Source organism: Mytilus galloprovincialis, chromosome 2 (assembly GCF_965363235.1).
Source record: "Mytilus galloprovincialis chromosome 2, xbMytGall1.hap1.1, whole genome shotgun sequence".
NCBI classification, from domain to species: Eukaryota; Metazoa; Mollusca; class Bivalvia; order Mytilida; family Mytilidae; genus Mytilus; species Mytilus galloprovincialis.
Window position 1 is genome coordinate 33773688 of NC_134839.1, and position 17412 is coordinate 33791099.

Here is a 17412-nt window from a genome sequence, read left to right on the forward strand (position 1 = left end):
CCTACTGCACAATACAAAGTAGATTGGGAAATATAAAATTTGACCCCTCCATCCAACAGTTTTTTTATCAGTTTTTGAATCAGTTCATGATTCATTTAGTCAGTTAGCTAACTCAAGTACATTATTTCCAATTGCAATCTTATGTTTATATAAAACCATCTGAAAATTTGGATTTAGTTAAGACAGGTTATACCTAAATCTGAAGTGCTATTGTCTTTTTTTGTTTCATCTGTCTTTCTCCCAGCTGTGAAGTCAAATCCTGCAGAGGAACCTGTGGTTGTAGAAAAAGATTCAGAACCAAAGGTTGAAGTACCAGTTTGTCCAAACTTAGAGGTACCAGTCTGTCCAAAATTATAACCAGTAGAGGGGGTGTTACTAGTCTTGCTGCTGCTTGCAGACGACACTTTCTCTGCTAAATTTGTTGCTGTGGCTGCATTTGATTTAAAGGCAAATCCGTTTGAACTTTTGGGAATGGCTCCACCAGTTGAATCTGTACTACCTCCAAATGAGAATCCTTTTGTTGTATCTGTGCCTCCAAATGAAAATGATTTGGCTGCTGTGCTACCGTCCGATGGTTTTGGAGACCCAAACAAATTTCTGCTTGTTACCACTGGGCTTGATTTGGGCATGTCAGGTCTCACAGAGGATAATGGAGTTGATGTTACCTTCCCTGAAATTACAAAAGATGGATGTAAGTAGAAAATACAAAAGATGGACTTAAATTATGATTTCTTAATCCAGTTTTTCTTAGTACCTTTTCTTATTCCACTGAAAAGAATAAAACAGGAAATGTCAGACTTGTCAGTTATAAAAAAAAATGTTTTAACTCCTACACATTTTTAACAGATAATAACATCAACGGCACAAATAATATCAACAATATTAATACCATTAACAGGACCAATAATATCAACTGTACCAATATCATCAACGGTACCAATAACATAAACGATACCAATAAAAATAATAATTACTTCAGCATTGTAATCATGGTAATTGATTTGTTTAAGCTTTTAAAACCTACCCTTGAAGTTTTCATCTTTAGTTAACTTAAACTTATTGTTTATAAATAACTTACATTTAAAATTCATTGTATATTCACAACTCCTAAACTACAATAATTTTGTAGAAATTTTACTTTCAGTTTTAATAACTTTTATATTATAGAATGTTTGTTGAGAATTTCCTGGAATATTTTTTCCAATTAAAGTAAAATACATACAGGTATATCTATTTTATCTACAATCTAATTTTTCAAGTTTCTTTAACTATTTTACTTCTCTATGCCATGTATAATTATCTTACTTTCACTTTTGCTTTTAATACATTTTTACTTTCATTTTTATTCTTTATAAAGTACAACTTTCACTTTCACTTTCACTTTCACTTTCACTTTCAGATTATCATCATGTTAAAAAAATGTAAACAAAAGTTTATAAATTTCAGGCATCCAAAACACTTTTATCTATTCTCTTCCTCTGGAACACTCAGAGCCAAATATTTTAAAGCCAAAGATGTATAAGAACCGAAACTGTTAAATAGCTTGATGATCAAAAGCACATAGAGAAAAAGACAAATATATCTAAGGTCAACTTTAGTTGCTTGATGACATCGGAATTTACAGTACTTGTTTTAGGGAAAGGTTGCATTCACTCCATACATAGGTTATGCAATTTAACGTCCAATGGCCTTTATTTCAAGGACTAGAACAAATGAATTAATCATACTATAGATTGGTAATACAAGGGAAGGACTAGCATTAAGAGCATAGAAATTTAGAATGCTATTAAAAAATCATAGTTAGTTGTATAAGGACAGAAAGGAGTAGGTCCGGTAAGGGTCGATTTTGGCCTCAAATTTCAGGTCCATCTGACGAAAAATTTTGGACACTTTTTAAACACTTATAAGTGTCAATTTCAGTTGATTCAATTACTTAAAGTGAAGGATTTTAACTGATTCACTCATTAAAAATGCTATGATTCAAGTTTAAATACGAAAAATCTATCAAATATGCAAAAAATGTGTCACTTTTCAGATCGTTTTTGTCAAAAATGAAGGTGGCCACATCCATGTTCATCCTCAACCTTTATGTATGTTATGTATTATCATCAAATACAACTTACATTTCAATATTAAGAATGAACACAAATGGGCCACTTTCATTTAAGACAGAAACCGTCTAAAATTTACATAAAATGCTAAAATTGTGAAGATTTCAGTAATTTAGCATGACTTAATGATGTCAGTATCAGCTCTATGTGCATTGTATTGTCAAAAACAGCCAATATTAATGCAGCAACAGCATTCTTCTTTCTAAGAAATAACTTAAACTTTCCATTTTAACAATTTTGTAAAACTGCTATAATTTGGGGCCAAAAAGGGGTCTTACTGGACCTACTCCTTTAGCCACCTACAGACCCCTCATATATGTTGCAAGAGTTCTTAAGTGTGCATAAAGAATGGCACCCATTCTACCCTTGGCATTAGAATTAATGTCTCCATTCTGATCATAAATGACTGCACAGCCATAAGGAATGATCTGTGAAATTAGTAAGAAACCTAAGTTGTATTTACCAGAGCCCTGGACTTCTGTTTCACTATCACTGGATTCTTGAGATGGAATGTTGTACTGTGATCCAAATCCCTCCTCATCATCGTTAGTTTCTGTCTCGGTCTCATCATCCTCCTCATCCTCTTCATATCCCGTAGAGGAGGGAGGTGTTATGTCCTCTATCCCACTCAGGGTCTGTCTCAAATCTGAAAATATTTTATTTTAGACATGAGAAGTGGACCTTTTTAGAAATAAAACTAGAATGTATACATGCATACAAATACTCCCATCATATGTTACAGGGTTTGGCTATATTAAAACTCCTTTCTCAACTTGTGTTAGTTGTTTTAAAACATGATGTTTAAATATTTCACATTTCGGGTGATTTTGACAAGACATACTATTACATAAAATAAAGAAAACCCAATCATCTGTATATTCTTTGTATTTTTGGGAGTATAACTTGAATATCATAAAATTTATATTATTATAAAAGATCTCAAAATGTAAATATCTATACTTATGCTTACAGGTTTCCCATTTTGTGTTTGAATTGCATTTTTAAGGGACATAACGCTACTGGTATTCAAATGAGTCAAATTTTAAAATGACCTAGCTCCTTTGTTTTCCTACTTCTAATCAGATACTGAAATCATAATTTTTGTTTACTGTTCTTCATTATAAATGGAGTTAACTCTAGCACAACAGATAGTTAAATGTGTAAGATTTTTAATTTGAGCTAGTTTCTAACATGACAAATGTGAAACTGTCAAATCTAATGACACATGCGTTTAAAGTCCTTACAACATCTACAAATTTCAAATGATTTTGTAAAGGCTAAATATATTAGTTATGGAATGAACAGCAATTCCAAAACATATGAATACAAATCTACAAGAATAAAGCTTTATAAAGATGGCAACTACACCAAAATTACAAGAATGGTATTGTTAAAGCTTTTGTTTAGGAGATGTGTACTCCAAACATTGAGTACTCATTATCATTCTTACCATCAGGAGGTAGTACACCATAGGAACGTTTCACTGCATTGAATCCTTCAGTCATTCTTGGTTGACCTTCAAATCTTCCACCTGACTGATTTCTGTCACCTGATATAGTCATGCCTGATTGACCAACATTCATATACTGTAAAGATAAATAACAAATACATTGTGCAGACTAATATAAATAACACGCTGACAAATACATAGAATTAGCAAATTATTTTATGTAAACAGCATACGTTTTAAACAGTGTGTAACCAAAAGTTAGTGTATAATAATATATCATTCTGCATTTGTGCAGATAAAGCTTTAAATCCGTGATGTCTTTCCTTGGTGATAATGCCCTACATCATAGAAAATTTTTAGTGAAAATTCAACAAGAGGATTTAGGTAAACAATCCATTCAAAATTTCACCAAAATTCCACATTATTTTATTTGTTTCCACGATGTTCATCATTTTTTTCAAATATCAACATCTCCAGGCCTGCATCAGATTAATAAAAACTTTTTTATTTTTTCCCTTTTCAAGAAAGGGTGAGAACTCTAAATAGAAGAAACTTAAACTATATGCTTACATCTAAACTAATAAAAGTACCTCAGATTCAATCACCTGAGGTTTAATCTGTCTGAATGGTCTATTTTAACTGTAAAGTAACTGTAAACCTAAAATGTTGTTTATTTTAACTTACAGCAGGTTTAGTCTGTTGGAATCTAATCGATGATCCTGTAAGGCTCCTGGCCTGTTGTTGTATTGATGAAGTCTGATATTGAGGTCTCACATTAGGCTGGCCAAACTGCTGTTGACCTTTGAACCCATTTGTCACTGGAGCCTCATTTTGCACTGCTGATGCTGGAAAAAATATAAAAATAAGTAATGACATGAAAAGTGACAAAACTTTTAAGGAATGCGTATTTTTTCCAATTTAAACAAATGTTTGCTTACAAAAGGATTAGTATGAAGCAGGTTTTACTATGTTTTCCTTCCTGACTCCTGATCACATGATCATACAGCATATCTTTGTCCAAGTCCAATCAATTAGAGTCACATTATTATAATAACAATGTTAGGTCGATTATTTAATTTGTAAAGATGTTTAGTCTCATATAGAGTACATCACTGTGGCATGTGAGATGCTACATTTCACAATATTGAAATTACAATTTGGAAAGCTTTGGTGTGTTGATTAAACTCTCTTATACAATAGAACTAACACCAGATCACTTGGATGAGTAACACTCAATCATTTAAATCTGTGGAGTGAATTCAGATGGTTTGGAAGGGTAAGCAATTTCCTGCTCTGTTAGTATACATAGTCCACAAATAACCTATCCAATTATATTTATCATTTTGTTTGTACTAACATGAGTAACATGACAGGGGCCAAATGTGGAGCAGGATTTGCTTACCCTTCCAGAGCATCTGATATCACCAGGTACATGTTGCTCAGTCTTAAGTTTTCGATGTTATGTTTTGTATACTGTTGTTTGTCTGTTAGTCTTTTTTTGTCAGCCATTGCATTGTAAGTTGAAATATACCTTAGTGCTATTTGTTCCTCATTACTAAAGATCACAAAGGTTCACATAAAATTTTGACGTCACAATAGAAAATACCTGACACCACAAAGGAAAAGTGAATGTTGTTGGACGTTAAAAGTGTCACAGATTCATAAATAGTGATCAGGTTTATGTTGGTGCCTTTAGCCTTTCTTTTGTAGCACCAATCTATGAATCATAACAAGCAAGTATACATTGATTGATGCAATTTCTAAAATTAAATATACCTCTCTGTTGTGTTCTACTGGCAACTGGACTAGCTGTCACAATCCTTGACAATGATAAATTCTCTGAAAATATATAAATCAAAAATGTTTCTGTGAGTGCGTAAAGTATGAAATGATGATTGTTTCTGTCTATCAATGTTACATCCTAAAATAACTCTTAAGGGGGTTCGCGGGTCTAAATCATTTATATAGGATTTCTCTATATTTTTCTATACATGAACTTTATCTTATAGTTAATAGAAAAATTAAATAAAAAAGTGGGGTTACCGTTCATTTTCGCTCACAATCTGCCTTCGAAAGAAACATACATTTTAGTAAAGGTGGTTTTTTTTCTGTTGAAGTAATAGGAGAAATAAAGTTAATATCGAAATAAAAAAAGGAAATTTATTACAGAACTCGCTCAAATTTTACAATAATTTAGTTTAAGAACAGCTTATATGGAAATTATATTAAAAAATATAGGTCACCAATGAGTTAAAAAAGATATTTCAATTTTAAAGCCAAAAAATGGCATTTTCCCACCAAAGGGAGATAATTTGGAACTTTTTCAATGATGTATACATTTTAAAAGTCATCTTGGGCCAACACGAATTGATTGTTTTGAATGATTTTTGTTCCATATGATAAAATAACAACTACAAAAGGTAATAAATAAAATTTGTAATGAAAAACAAATGTTTAATTTTTTTCTGAAATTTTTATACCCTCGAGCCTCCTTAAGTCATATAATATTGAGTTATCAGCAAACCAAAAACAATCTGACATAATAATTTAAAAAACTTATTTTTATATTCATCTTTAAAAATTTCAACAATATATGCCCTTCAGCAGTTTATATTAGATCATTTGATGAATAATAAATTACCTGGCCTAGTAGATTTAATCCTGGGAACAGATCTCCTGGACAAATGTTCCCGAAGTCGAGCCATCTTCTGTGGACTTGTTGTTTCTGTGACCTTACTACTAGATAGGGGAGCAGATTTTGATTCTAGTAGAGAATCCGCTAAAGAAGAAAGCTCAGCACTCCTATAAATATAAGTCATAAATAAAGTTAATTTTCTGTGTCAAAAACAAGATGTACTTTGACCATGCTCAATAATACCACTCATATATATATATAGAAAATATATATTACAATTACTATAAAAGTTGACAAACATTTCGTGCATGTGCCTGACATTTTTAAGAAACAAATTTGGGAATAAGAATGCATGCCTTGTTGCACTAATCATACGCCCACTTGTAATTCAAAGTTTTGGCTCTAAAAAGTGATCAAACATTCTCAATCTCATATCTGCCTTATTGCTGATCAAAAATGAAAAACATTCTGTACAGAAGTGATTGAGAAATGTGCGATGAAAAATTAAATCTATTGACCAACAGTAATCTGCCAAATCTACAATGTGCACACATATATTCCTACTCATCACTGTAACTTAAGATGAGGACCAACTATGAAGTCATTCTGTTCAGTAGTACAGGAGAAAAGTATGACAGAAAATTTGTTGGACAAACAGATGTACAGACAGACAGACCATGGACAGCTTCATGCAATATTGCACCAATTCTTAAAGTTGAGGTATAATAAATACAAACCAGTATACTTACATACCATTAATTAATGTTTAGTCATGAAATAACTTATCAAGTTCAATAACCTAAAGTGCCTTCAATTTTCTGTACAGTAAAATACAAAATGTATGACTACATAACTGAATTCATTTTCTATACAATTTATAAGGACATAGATTTACTTCCATACCCCATTGTAGAAAATAATGATATCAACATGTGCAAGGATTGACGTTCACTTTCTACTACTAATAGACTTACCTCGACTCATTAAAAGTATCCTGCCAAGACGAGGTCTTGTTATAAATCTTTAGTTGTTTTAATTTACTTTCCAGGTCACTAAGTTCTAGATTCTGATGTAGAATTACATTTCTGTTACTTTTGATACTACGATAGATCAAATCTGTGGTTGGTGTTGATATTCTGTAATGAAACGAGCAAAATATCAAGGAATAATGCAAATTGAAGATATTTTCTTATTATGTGAAAGAAAATATAAATAACATAAGAAATTCTTAAGTAATTTAAAAAATATAAAGCAATCATTAAATTCAGTCATTTATATTTGTAAAAGTTTCCCACAAAAAAAAAGTGTACGAGTTATTACGTTGGGGTTTACTCAAAACAAATATTTATACAAAAAGAACACATATATAGACAAACCTTGCATGTTTTTTATTCTTATTCTGATATTCCTGCCACTGATTATCTAGGATAGTATCGCACTCCCTTAGTCCACGGTCTAATATCTGGTACTTCTGTTGTAAGGCCCGAAGCCTTTCTTGGTTAGCGGGGTCCAGGGTTTTAGATTTTAACAAGTGGATATACTTTGGGTCGGTGTTTCTCTGTTCTCTCATTTTACATTCTTCAATCATGCTGTAGGAATCTAACAACAAAGACTTGGTATCCTCAATCTCCTTTGTTTGATCCTATGTAAAATAAAATAGAATGGTCAGAAAGTCATCTAAATATAAATATGTTTATAAAGGGACATAACTAAAGAACGGTAAAAGTGACAAAATTTTGAACTTGATCTGTGTTCTGTGGTAATAAGCATTGTGTATTAGTTTGATAACATTTCATTGAGTCACACAGTTAGAGAACAGAAACCAACTTTGGGACATAAAGACATACGGACAGATGTACGTACAGACAGACAAGGGTAAAACTTAATACTTCCTCCACTACGGTAGGTGTTTAAAACCATGTTTTGTAAACAGCATCTAATTATTATTTATTAATAATGTATTTATACAAACAAGAGTGCACACGCTGAAATGTCTCGCCTTCTTTACCAATCATTGATATAATGTTGATAACTTGATAGTCCTAAATATAAGGCTTTATTACAACTGTCACATAAACTCAACATTAAATAACCAAGAAAACTAAACATTGATCATGATCAGTGAACCATGAAAATGAGGTCCAGGTCAGATGAACCATGCCAGGCAGACATGTACAGATAACAATTCTTCCATACAACAAATATAGTTGACCTATTGCTTATAAATTAAGAAAAACAGACCAAAACACAAATACTTAACACTTAGCAATGAAACGTGAAAAGGAGGTCAAGGTCAATTATAACCTGCACGACTGAAATGAATATCATAAAATATTTCCATACACCAAATATAGTTGACCTTTTCCATATAGTATTAGAAAAATAGAACAAAACTCAAAAACTAAAACTTTGACCACTGAACCATGAAAAAGAGGTCAAGGTCAGATGACAACTGTCAGCTTGACATGGACACCTAACAATTATTCCATACACCAAATATAGTAGACCTATTGCATTAAGTATAAGAAAAACAGACCAAAACACAAAAACTTAACTGTAATCACTGAACCATGAAAATGAGGTCAAGGTCAGATGACACCTGCCAGTTGAACATGTACACCTTACAGTCCTTCCATACACCTAATATACTAGACCTATTCTTATAGTATCTGAGATATGGACTTGACCACCAAAACTTAAGCTTGTTCACTGATCCATGAAATGAGGTCGAGGTCAAGTGGAAACTATCTGACAGGCATGAGGACCTTGCGAGATACGCACATACCAAATACAGTTATTCTATTACTTATAATAACACTGTGCTTAAACGGCCGTGGGTAACTTAAGTTACCCACAACCCAAGATGGCGGGCTCTAAACTTGTTGAGATGATAGTTGATACGAAATCTACTTTTAACAACGTTTTTCATGATCTATGTAAATATTGATAAGAATTTTCAATACAGAAATCACTTACCATCACTACAAATTTGTTTATTTTGACTTCATTTTAGCGCAAGGCCAACTTTTAAAAATTGCATAAGATGTCCGTAACTTATATGTCAAAAATAATCAGACTGTCCGTAACTTTATTTTTGGATGTGGGTAACTTTTTTTTTTAAATTGTAAGATAAGCAATTTCAACACTTAAAGGACAATAAACCTATCAAACCCCTTGATTATTACATAGATTTATACAATAACGATATGCTTCAAACTAAACAAGAGAAAAAAGCAAACAAAAGTGTCACGGATTTTCCGTTAATTTTTTTAAAAAATATTCCCGGGATAAAAGGGGATCTTACGGTACAGCGAAAATTATGTAACATTCTGCTAGCTTTAAAGATTGTTTGAACTGATGAGTCCTTGGTCGGTGTAGCCGCGGAAAAATTGATATCCTTTCCTTTAATTAAATAATTTCTGAATTGTTAGCCAAAAAAGTATGGTATCAAAAATAAGGATTTGCTTATCTCAGGAATAGATTACTCTTGCCGTATTTGTCACAACTTTTTGGAATTTTGGATCATCAATGCTCTTCAATTTCGTACTTGTTTGGCTTTATAAATATTTTGATATGAGCGTCACTGATGAGTTTTATGTATCTTCGAAACGCGTGTCTGGCGTACTAAATTATAATCCTAGTATCTTTGATAACTCTTCACTATACCTAGTGTGATGTGTTGTTGATTGTGAGAGAAAACATGCCAATATCTAGGATAGATGGAAGGCTATATTGTTGAACAGGATTCAGTTTATTATAGCAATAAAAGTAGATTTAAAAGCTTCTAAAAGTTTAATTGACCTTAGGGATTCAATAAGATCAGGTAGCAAACATACATATCTTCTTTAGAGTTGTGGACTGATAAATCTATGTACTTCTGCTAAGGATTGACCTCCGAACTTGTTCTCCTAAGGTCATTTTCATATGTTCACTATTAATTGATAGATTGATTGTTGGTTGCTTAACGTCCAGTGGCAAATATTTCATGCATATTCTGGACGAGAACAAGTTCACAATAAATACTATAGGTATGTCTTGAAATAATAGAAGCCATCTGGGATGATGGTTGGAGACATTTGGACTGCCACTGGAAAATGAGGGTATATTGGATAAGGACAGAAATTTTGCCTTGCAACAGGCCACCTACGGACCCCTCAAAGAATTGTTGCAAGGGTTCTTATCGTGCTCCCCTTACACGAGGCATTGGATTTAACGTCCCCAATCTGACCGGACGTGACTGCGTACTTGATACATCCCGCAAAGCCAAACGGACGCCTCACTTCGGCAAGAGTTTTACCGACGGTCGGAAGGAGACCAAGAGACCATATTGCTATTCCCCAGTCACCCTTGGGGGTGTTCACTATTAATGTAATTTCTACAGTTGGAAATCATGGAAATGGTGAGATTTATAACCTGCATGTCATGATTTATCATCTAAAACTTAAGCAGTTAACAATCTATAAAGCCAGTTGAGCTTTGGATTTTTCCATTTGATAAGAGACTTTCCTTTTTGAATTTTCTTCGGAGTATTTTTGTAATTTTACTTTTTAATGCCGGTACCAAGGCAGGAATATATGCCTGTTATGGCCGTTGTTTTCTATTCGTTTGGTGTGTTAAATTAAGCTTTTGTATTTGCCATTCCATAAAGGACTTTCCGTTTGAATATTCCTAGGAGTTCGGATTTTTGTTATTTATCATTTTTTTTAAATATAATTACACCTACGAATAAAGATTCTTTGAAAGTTACTGACATCATTCTAAAGTTACGGACATCACTATTGGTATAAGGAAAAAAGTTACGGACAAGTTGTTTTGAAGTTACGGACATCATAAGTGTTTTGGAAAATTGTGCTGTAATCGTTTATTTTGTAACAACCAACCATGTTTTTCATTGCAGAGTTTTCCTTAAAGATTTATATAACTTTTTAATTACTGAACATTTCTCTTGCATTCATGGTATTGTAATTATATAGGAGCAAACTTCCTAACCGAAGCCAGGCGGCTCCATCTTGGGCTGTGGGTAACTTAAGTTACCCACGGCCGTTTAAGCACAGTGAATAAGAGAGAATTTAACATAACCAAAAATCTTAACTTTTTTTTTCAAGTAGTCACTGAACCATGCAAATGAGGTCAAGGACATTTGACATGTGACTGACGGAAAGTTCGTAACATGAGGCATCTATATACAAAGTCTGAAGCATCCAGGTCTTCCACCTTCTAAAATATAAAGCTTTTAAGAAGTTAGCTAACACCGCTGCTGCTGCCGCCGCCGGATCACTATCCCTATGTCGAGCTTTCTGCAACAAAAGTTGCAGGCTCAACAAAAAACATCTTAGTTACACATATTTACAACAATTCATATTTAAGAATAATTTTTATACTGGCTGAAGTTGGAAAATAAATCCCCAATGAAAATTAGTAGATTTACAGTATGTACAAAATATTGATTCTTTATACTTATAAACATGCACATTAACAAGTAATATATTAAATTTTCTTGAAAAGGTTGAGCACATCTAATTTGTGTAAAGTTATGGTGATTTTTTTTTTACCTCATATATACAATTGTTATTTTTTAAATATAAACTGTTAACACAGAGAAATGTCTAGCCTTTTTGTTATTTTGGTGGTAAAATGCAAATTTTGAAATTAAAATAGCAAACATTTAACATGCAAACTATGCAAAATATTAAAAAGTCAATGAACCATGACTGATGGGAGCAGGGACAGACTATCGCCAAAGAAATGAGATGTGCCAGTGCTAATACAACTGCATACAAAATATCATTGACCTACCACTAGTGATTCTCCATAAAATGACCTAATCACAAATTGATACATATAAAGCAAAAGTTTCAAAGTCAATAGTCTATGTGTCAAACTAAACCTGATTCAAAAACTAATCCTTTGCTGAGGGTGGTAAAGGGTTATATTAGTGCAACATGTTTTGCCATTTTCATTTCAATTGCAGCAGTGAAAAAGGTATGTTATTCACTGTGTTTCGTGAAATCGGTTGAAAGATCAACGTGCAAGACATTTCTAATTGTTTGTTCATTGGAAATGGCAATTTTATTTCATGTTCTTCCATGTAGATACCCCTCTTTACGCCCCTCTTTACTGTGTGTAATGTTATAGCTACATAAGTAATATGACTGTACATTTTTGGAAAATGTCTACATTTATAAGGTAATTTGTAGTCAATATACCTTTGTCAACTTTTTAACTTCTTCGTTAAACTTTGTCATTTCTTCTGTCTTTTTCTTTAATTTCTCCATTTCTCTTACATCACCAACAGCAACTTTGTTAGACAAAGTCTTAATTCGAAACTGTTTAAGTTCTTCTTCAAAATGGGTCATCTAAAATACAATTATCAATATAATCTTTCCCACAGAAAGTAACCAAAAGTTAGTGTGCAATAAATTCTATTATCCTGATTAAGAGTAATTTCTCACAATTTGATTGGCTGATATTGTCCTAATAAATATCAGTTCAATTTTTTATTGGCATTATCTCCCTTATTTATCACGTCAATTGGAATTATCTCCCTTATTTATCACGTTAATTGGAATTATCTCCCTTTTATCATTGACCTAATAAAAAAAATGAGTTTCTATATATAGTCCTATTATTTAATTTTTACAGTTTTAGATTAAATATCTAAATTATATTTGGTTGATATTGTCCGAATATTGAATTTGAATATAATAATATGTAATATCACAAAATCAGGATAAATTCGTTACACAGACAATTGTCCTAATACGGAATTTATTGGGTCAATAAAATTCTCGTATTAGGACAATTGCACACTGTGTAACTAATAATATTGCAATAAATCATCAAAATTTATGATGTCATCAATGACAAAATCTTAGTTTAAACCAAAAATTATTTTCAAATATTATATTGCTATACAATAAAAGAATTATTGCATGAATATTGGAGAATATTGTCCCTCGTAGAACATATATTGCACTCACAAGCTCGTGCAATATAAAATTCTACTCGGGACAATATTCCCCAATATTCATGCAATAACCCTATATTACTGATGTATCAAGATGGGTCATCTAAAATACAATAATTATACAAGCTATTACTATTGTATCAAGATAAATAAATAACCCAAAAAAAGTTCTAGAACAAATGTCATGAAAATTAATATTTCAAGGTATAAAGGAAATTAATTTTTGCTGAACATAATAAAAAGAGATTTGGCATGTCTGACAAGTATACTCAGAACTTTGGTGAATAGTTGTCGCATTGGCAATCACACCACATCTCCTTATTTTACATCAATCCATAAAATTTGCATCTAGTAAAACAAATTAAATGACAGTATCTGACGAAACTTATTGAAACCTTACCTCTTCCATTATACTTTTTGTGTAGGTGCTGTCAACTGTCTCTTCTGAAAAAATATTAAATAAAGTATGGTCAAAAATGACATATGACACTCTCAGTGTTTAGCCAATCTATTGAAGAATAAGTAAAACGAATAAAAATGACTTATTTATTATATAGTTTAGACTGGAAGACACACATATTCCTGTTTATCCCCCCGAAAAATAAACAGCTGTGCCAAGAGCTCATGATATGGCACCTAATTTTTTCACGAAATAAAACTTGATGAATTGGAAGTTACCTCTAATCATCTTGTATTTGTTTTATTTACACTGATCTGACATTCTGGTGGAAATAATAAGAAATATCAAAAGAAGACTCTACTCTATTACTACAATATCTAATAGAACAGCCCTTACCTTCTTGTTGAGATTGTTGAGGCTGAGATGAAGCTACTCGTGGTTGCACTGTTTTATGTTTTGATCCTTCCTGAGAAACATTTGGTTGTGGCTGACTTTGTTGAGAACCTACAAATATAAATTAATTAAATATACAATAAAAATAGATTGTATGTAAAATTATTGCAAACCAAATGAAAGTTTTCCACAGAGTCATCTCCTCTTGGTCAAGGTATCTAAACTTTTGTCAGTTCTATTGCCCCATTGAATAAATACACTAGCTATTGTTCTCTGTGTAGTTAATTCACTCAGACCTTTAAGTTTCTTTAAGGAGAAATCTCTCACTCATTGATTAATGTATCTGAGTAAAAAAATGGTCTTCTAATTTGATGAAAATTCATGTATTATTAATCCTAGTACAGCATTGATGTTTTATTTATTTATTATAAATATTCGACATTGTTCCTATTCCTTTTTGTCTTTTTGTGTGTTTGACAAATAAAAACTGGAAAATAAAGATATTCAATTAAGGCTTTCTTAAATGTATTATATAACTAAACAAAAAAATGAGAAAATTTCAATAGGAACAATTGCAACAAAGTGTATTATGATGATCATACTGGAGTACAGATACAAACCTTGCTTTGATGCCTCAGGTCTCCCTACACCTCCTGTAGGTTGCCTCTGTGGTAGATTACTACCCGGTGTAACACAACCCAGTCCAGGTCCAGGTTTATATCCTGTCTCGTTAGATGATGCTGTGGTGGGAAATGATTTACTGGCCACTGGAGTACTAAATAAAGATGTCTGAACATTGCTGCTGGCAGGTGGAGCTGATGATGATACAATTCCACCAGAGGGCTTAGCAAAGTTAAATGAGATTGGTGTAGAGGATGTAGAACTAGTAGCTGGCATTGAGGATGTAGAATTACTAGCTGGAGTGGCAGAAAAACTAAATCCACTTCCTGTTCCAGTAGGGGCTGCAGAGAAAACAGATGTAGGGGCTGCAGTAGGAGTTGTTTTTGGTGTACTTCCAAAACTTGATGTTCCACCAACAGATGTCCCAAATAATCCCTGTTTTGTGGATGAGGGTTCACTATTTCCTGTACCAGAAGTTCCTAAAACGGACCCACTGCCAGCTGGCACACCAAACATACTTTGTTTTGGGGCTGATGAATCACTAGATGGTTTACTTCCAAAAAGAGATGCACCACTAGTTTGTGTACCAAATATACTTGGTTTTGTAGATGTTGGTTCACTTGACGGTGTACCAAACATACTTGGTTTAGTAGAGGAAGATTCACTAGTTGTAGTACTGGTAGGTTTAGCGCCAAAATTAAAACCTAATGAAAATATAAAAGCACAAAAATAATGAATGTGAATTGATGAAAAGTGCTTAAAACATTTTTTTTCTTTATCAAGTGATAATATAGTTGTACTATGTTACTGTTTTCCAATGTTGAAAAAAACAGTTAGCATTTTGTTCCAAAAAGCAATCTTTTATCTTTTTGACAATATATATAAAAGATTGCCATAAAAAATCAAAGTAGTACATGTATACATGTATATAGTATCTAAATAACATCTGAAAGAAATATTAAGCTCAATTTGTGCCATATTGCTAGTTGTTGACAAGTGTTATACAAATACGAAATACGAAATATTTTATTAAAGAAAGCTCAATTATGAACATAATCATTAATAGCATAGATACAACAAAGAATAACCTTAACTAAAATTAATACAACACAAGTATCAAAGTATATGTGTTCCAAGGGGAGTAACTCTAGTGTAAAAATATAAGTAATTATATTACATTATAAGCAGCAAACAAAAATTTCACACTTTTATTCTAAGCAAAAAAACACATGTTTATATACTTAGCTATACTTTTGCATACATCAGTGTATTCATTACTTAACAACCACATTAAAGGAACCCCAATGAAAATAAGCAGAAATGCGTTATCAGCAATCCTTGGAAAGATATCAATTTATAAGTGCATTCTGTAGGTTTGTTTACATAAATTTAGCTACTATTTTTATGTTTCATATTTTAAACCACACTTGTAAATATTTGATATAATTCCTAAAAGGATTTAATCTTTTTATTATATAAAGATGCTTTACATCTACATATTTAGGGTCATACCTGTTGACTGAGATGATGAAATTCCAAACCCTGTGGTAGATGTTGCTTGAGATGCAGCTGGTGTCACTGTTGGTGGCGCTGTAGTGGACGATGTGAAACTAAACGGCGATGCTGTAGCTGTGGGTGCTGGTTTAGTTGATACAAACAGGAAACTTGGTCCGGCCGGTGCTGATGGCTGTGTAGGCTGAATACCTGCTGATGGCAGTGATCCTGTAACTACTGGTGATGCTAGGAGAAAAAATATATCAGTGATTTAGTTAGATTATCAAGTCAAGATTATCAATATGTTAAATATTTGTTTTTTTCGTTCATTTTTTGTACATAAATAAGGTCGTTAGTTTTCTCGTTTGAATTGTTTTACATTGTCATTTCAGGGCCTTTTATAGCTGACTATGCGGTATGGGCTTTGCTCATTGCCGTACAGTCCTGTAGTTGTTCATTTCTGTGTCATTTTGGTCTCTTGTGGAGAGTTGTCTCATTGGCAATCACACCACATATTCTTTTTTCATAAGGATTCATTTCTATCCTTCAGATTTATTTGGTGAGTATAAGTACACTATATTTAGTTGCTAAAAAACAACAAATTTCCTATGCTGGTTTGCAGAATTTGTAATACCAGTGATTCCGGTATTCACTAAAATTTCAATTTTATCTCATTCCATGAATAAATGAAATCCACATTTTCACATTAATGCCACTTTTATGCATAAACATTTAAGATACCAATTAATTTATTTGTATTTATTTAACAATCATAACAAATTTTAAGTGTGATGCTTACCTTCATTTATTCAATATCTTATTTTTGTCTATCAAGCCTAAGGAACACTGTAAACTAATTACTTAGAGTTTCTAAGTTGTCAGGTGCTAACGTCTAAATGTGTGTAGATTAATTATCATCTGTTGACCCTTAGAAAAACCCTTTAGGTTGCCTGGCTCCTTTAACAGACATACCTTTAGATTGTCTGGCTCCATCAGCAGACAAAACAGCAGGTGCTGATGTCAATACTGGAGTTTCTGGATGTGTGTAAACCATATAGAAAGGAATTAAGATGCCTTCTGATGATAAGACCAGGAAAATTGGGCATGGTGGCACCATTGTCTCTTCAGCTGAAATAAAAGTACTTAATTTCAATTCATGAGTGTGCTACACTGTAGGTCCAATGGATTCCTTTTTTAACTGTTAATTTTGACATTATCTAAAAATTTATTTCATCTGTAATTTCTTATTCAGTCAATTGTTTGATCTTACAATAGCTGTGAATTTTATCGTTCTTTTGCTTTTGTTAAGAGGGTTTTAATTTTTCAATTTTTTTCTTCTCT

At 32.4% G+C, this 17412-nt stretch overlaps 1 protein-coding gene across 1 annotated transcript in view; it reads right to left on the reverse strand.

Moving 5' to 3' along the window:
• LOC143063428 (uncharacterized) overlaps positions 1 to 17412 on the reverse strand; it is a 42015-nt gene that overhangs the window by 10783 nt on the left and 13820 nt on the right. Inside the window, exons 10-23 of the mRNA XM_076235578.1 lie at positions 17044 to 17199; positions 16090 to 16317; positions 14577 to 15281; positions 13960 to 14067; positions 13564 to 13607; positions 12403 to 12552; positions 7573 to 7838; positions 7171 to 7332; positions 6203 to 6363; positions 5338 to 5400; positions 4246 to 4406; positions 3562 to 3697; positions 2575 to 2757; positions 194 to 670 (exon numbers count right to left, since the gene is read on the reverse strand). Of these exons, the coding sequence (XP_076091693.1) occupies positions 194 to 670; positions 2575 to 2757; positions 3562 to 3697; positions 4246 to 4406; positions 5338 to 5400; positions 6203 to 6363; positions 7171 to 7332; positions 7573 to 7838; positions 12403 to 12552; positions 13564 to 13607; positions 13960 to 14067; positions 14577 to 15281; positions 16090 to 16317; positions 17044 to 17199 (3000 nt within the window). The remainder of the gene's footprint in view (positions 1 to 193; positions 671 to 2574; positions 2758 to 3561; positions 3698 to 4245; positions 4407 to 5337; positions 5401 to 6202; positions 6364 to 7170; positions 7333 to 7572; positions 7839 to 12402; positions 12553 to 13563; positions 13608 to 13959; positions 14068 to 14576; positions 15282 to 16089; positions 16318 to 17043; positions 17200 to 17412) is intronic.